At 36.5% G+C, this 4,293-nt stretch overlaps 1 protein-coding gene across 1 annotated transcript; it reads left to right on the top strand.

The window, feature by feature from the left end:
- The first annotated feature begins 380 nt into the window (after positions 1-380).
- LOC117636285 (ABC transporter B family member 5-like) lies at positions 381-1,078 on the top strand. The gene is made up of 2 exons (XM_034370756.1): positions 381-530; positions 701-1,078. Exons 1-2 carry the CDS (start codon positions 381-383, stop codon positions 1,076-1,078), a joined length of 528 nt encoding a protein of 175 aa, XP_034226647.1.
- The last annotated feature ends 3,215 nt before the right edge of the window (positions 1,079-4,293 follow it).

Below are 4,293 nucleotides of genomic sequence, written 5' to 3'. Positions count from 1 at the left end.
ATCTGGAACAACTATAGAAAATGTGAAGGGAGAAATTGAACTTCGCCACGTCAGTTTCAAGTATCCAACTAGACCTGATGTACCAATCTTCCAGGATCTTTGCTTGACCATTCATCATGGCAAGGTAACTTGGTAACAGTTTTGTTCTTTTACTCATTTCAAACAATGCATAAGATTTGGTCCTCGTAGTCTAATTCAAGTTTCTGGGACTTACAAATTTGAATTATGTTATTCAGACAGTCGCTTTGGTTGGAGAAAGTGGAAGTGGGAAATCGACAGTAGTCTCATTGTTGCAGAGATTTTATGACCCTGATTCAGGTCACATTACATTAGATGGATTTGAAATCCAAAAGCTACAGCTCAAGTGGTTGAGACAGCAAATGGGACTGGTGAGCCAGGAGCCTGTATTGTTTAATGACACTATCAGAGCCAACATTGCATATGGAAAGGAAGGGAATGCAACAGAGGCTGAAATTATAGCTGCTGCAGAATTGGCAAATGCTCACAAGTTCATCAGTAGTTTACAACAGGTAGGCACTACAAAATTAACAAGCTTGTCAATTTCTTTTGGCCACAAATACTATAATATAATCTATTGCCATGGTGCTGCATAAATGAGAAGGACTAGTTGGTGAAAATTCACAAAATTTTATTCAGAACGTTGAAGATTGACCATGTGAAGTTTGGAAAAACAATGCAGGGTTATGATACAATAGTAGGAGAGCGGGGGATCCAATTGTCTGGTGGACAGAAGCAAAGGGGGGCAATTGCACGAGCTATAATGAAGGCACCAAAGATACTACTACTAGATGAAGCCACAAGTGCTCTTGATGCTGAATCTGAACGAGTGGTTCAAGATGCATTGGACCGAATCATGGTGGATCGAACCACAGTCGTGGTTGCCCATCGGTTATCCACAATAAAGGGTGCAGATGAAATCGCAGTGGTGAAAAATGGAGTCATTGCAGAGAAAGGAAAGCATGAAACTCTGATCAGCATCGAAGATGGCATTTATGCTTCTTTGGTAGCATTGCATGATTTCTTGAAAGTTTCACTTGGAGCAACGGAACACTTGTGAATCAAACTCATTACAAATGGCTGATCCATGATTTGAAAGTTCACTAGGCAAAACTTACATACTAAACTCGAGTGAATTTCATCAATAAATATTAAAAAATACACATAATCAAGATGGAATCATGTTGTATTCAATTAAGACTTCTAAATAAGTCTTGTGGTATTCAATTAAGATTATTAGAATTTTTAAAATAGAGTTGTCAAATCTAATGGTATTCAATCAAGACTTTAAACAAGTAACATAAAATCAAGTATTCAAAAACTTGCTAGTTTTGTAGGATTTTTTAAAACGTGGGATTTCGTGGAATTTTTTAGTGAGAGGTATAAATACTAAGCCCTATCTCAAATCCTGCGCTAACCCATCAGATTTTTCACTTGGGATTTTTTTTTCTCTGCTGCAGAAGATGAACAGACGGCATAGTAGTTGCTCTATATCTCAGAACGTTCACAGCATCAGCCTCCAAAGAGGCTCCACTGGTGAATTCCTTGCACTCTTTTATGGTGAATTCCTTGCTCTCAAAACAGTTTGCTCTAAAGAGACCTTATCAAAAGCTGTTGCCTTCTCAACACAAGAGACGAAAGCCAACATTTTTTTGAAGCCAGTACATATATACAATTCTTTGCTACGACTGAAAACCCAGAAAAAAGAAAGAAACAAGATGAAACTATCGTAAGTTTTAACTTACCCAAAAAATTGATCAAATTGCACAAAGTGGTGAACTATGAAGAAGAAATTGCATATTCCTACCGATACAAGCACAGCGAAAATCAACGAAATGCTAAACCTTTATGAATCAAGCTCACTTTTTAAATTTTTTTTAAAAAAAATTCTGCTAACATACAGAAAACGGTGAAATTGTTAGGCAAAATTGTTGATTTTTTCAGCTCTGGAAGAAGACACAGCGCACCCCTTTGCAAAGTTAAGTGGGTCCTACTATGACACCAAAAGTTTCACTGAAACGACAGCATTTTGATTTTCTTTGCTTTCGTGCTTTCAAAAATATGTCGTCCTTTCAAATCTATATGGTCCTTCCAAATTTAATAAATCCTATGATAGAAATCTTTTACAATCTATAAAAGAAATTTTTGATTATAGAAATTCATAAATAAAATCCTATAAGTCATTACATTCTGCTTAAATTTACAAGACTTTTTTTATCTTTACATAGTCTTTTAAAATCTCAATTGAATAATGAGCCTTACCCCTCAAATGCATCTCCACATAAATGAAAGCTTAACAAAAAAGAAACTAAAACAAAAGTCAAGTAAATGTGATTCAAAAAAAATAATACTATTTAAATCTAAAATTTAACCCACAAAGACATCAAACTCAACTCAACACAATTCCTAAAATCAAACCCCTAATTTCAACTCTAGAATATTCAATTTCAAATTAAAACTAAAATTAAATATGCATACATGTATTTAGGAGAAACCCAAGAGGAGAAGCTAAGAAAGTAGGAGAGAATTAGAAGAATTGAAGAAGCCAATAGAAAGCCAACGAGGGTTGGTTGAGTAGGTAAGTATCATTCTCTTCGTTATCCAGGCGTAGGTTTGAGTCTCGTTGTCGATAATCCTTTTTTATGAGTAATTTGTAAAAACCAAAAATGAGGCTAAGACTCCGTCTGTAAGTCCTCAAAGAGGTCTGCTTTTATATGCCCTGGCCTTGAGATGGGGTAGTCTCCCCTCCCCCTAAACTTTTTGTTACCAAAAAGAAGCCAACACATAGAGAAGAGTTATGAAAAAAAAAAAAAAAAAAAAGATAGAGAAGAGGAGAGAAATGAAGAAGTTAGCTGGGCAAAAGACATATAGGTTAGGGTGTTGTTAAACGAACCTTAAAATTAACTGAGTACACCCTATGATCTAAGTACACCCTAATATTTAAATCAAAATGTAAAATTAACTTAATACACCCTATTTAACTACCAAAGAGACCTTTGTTACACCCTAATATACTTTATCACACAACACCAAACCTGTTCAAGAGTTGGCTGCCGAGCACTATCAGACCACCAAACCTTGTGTGTGCTTTCTCGACTTCAATTTTATGTTTGATATATATATGTATTTTTTTGAGAATTGGATTTCATTCATAGAACTGAAATAGCATACATAGAACGACACGATACAGTGACCTTGTTAAAACCTTCCTAGGGAACAAACCCTATGGCAGGAAAAAGTACCACACATGTCGTGGACTAACAAGAGAGTTCGATACAGTCACATTAGACCAGTACAAAAGCAAAGCAAAACAACACTGACACAAAGACCTCCGATGAAAACACTTCAACACAACCCAACTGTCAAAAGAGTCCTATGAAATTATAGTCCTTTACACAGCCACAAGATAGTGAGAGTAGCTGACACAGAACACACCAAAGCTCCAAAAAGAAAGAGAGAACCCACAAAACACACCAGCTCTATCCACCTTTAATAACAAATGGCGATGGAAATAGGAAAGTCTGCAGGGAGCAACACAAGAGAAGAGACAAAGTACAACGAAAATGCTGAGAAAAAAAAAGAAACAATAAAGTTCCCAAAGACACATCTATCATCCCAACACTGACAAGGAAACCTCCTATGAATCCATAGTCTTTAAGATAGGCGAAGAATCAAAGATGTGCTGAGAGGATAACTGACAGGACCCGACCCAATTTTCACTTTGGAATTCGAGCCAAGTCCTGTGCGTGTCCGACACCTGGCGAATGTCGGGCACAAGGGACCTTTTTACTCTTCTTACGTCAACTTCCCTTTAAAATTCCTTTAGACTTCTGCCGAAAATTCGGCAGAGTCTCCCCTGTATTTTGACCAATCCCAAAACTTTTCACCTGTTAAACATTCAACAAATCCACACCAACTGCCAGAATAGGATAAACCAATATTTGCCAGTTTCAGTTTTTCCACTAAAACTCGATATCAGAGCAATTTTCTAAAGTTCACGGGGTTTTCAGGGATTTTTCTACAAACTCTACCTGACTTTGAAGCGCGGAGGCTATGAGTGGCCCGGTGGTGGATCCTGTGCACTTCTACGACCTGGGGGCGAAAAACAAGTTTTAAACTGTGAGTGGACAAAATAAAATTCTTAAAAACAAGCCAGAATATAATACCCCCGTTTTGAAATAACTAAGGATATTTATATATAGATATCGATAATTTAACTATATTTCAATATAAGAAATTCTATAAGCATGAATCAGTATGCTGATGAATAAACTT

Source organism: Prunus dulcis, chromosome 1, assembly GCF_902201215.1.
Source record: "Prunus dulcis chromosome 1, ALMONDv2, whole genome shotgun sequence".
Classification (NCBI taxonomy): Eukaryota; Viridiplantae; Streptophyta; class Magnoliopsida; order Rosales; family Rosaceae; genus Prunus; species Prunus dulcis.
This window is presented reverse-complemented; position numbering and strand designations above follow the sequence as displayed.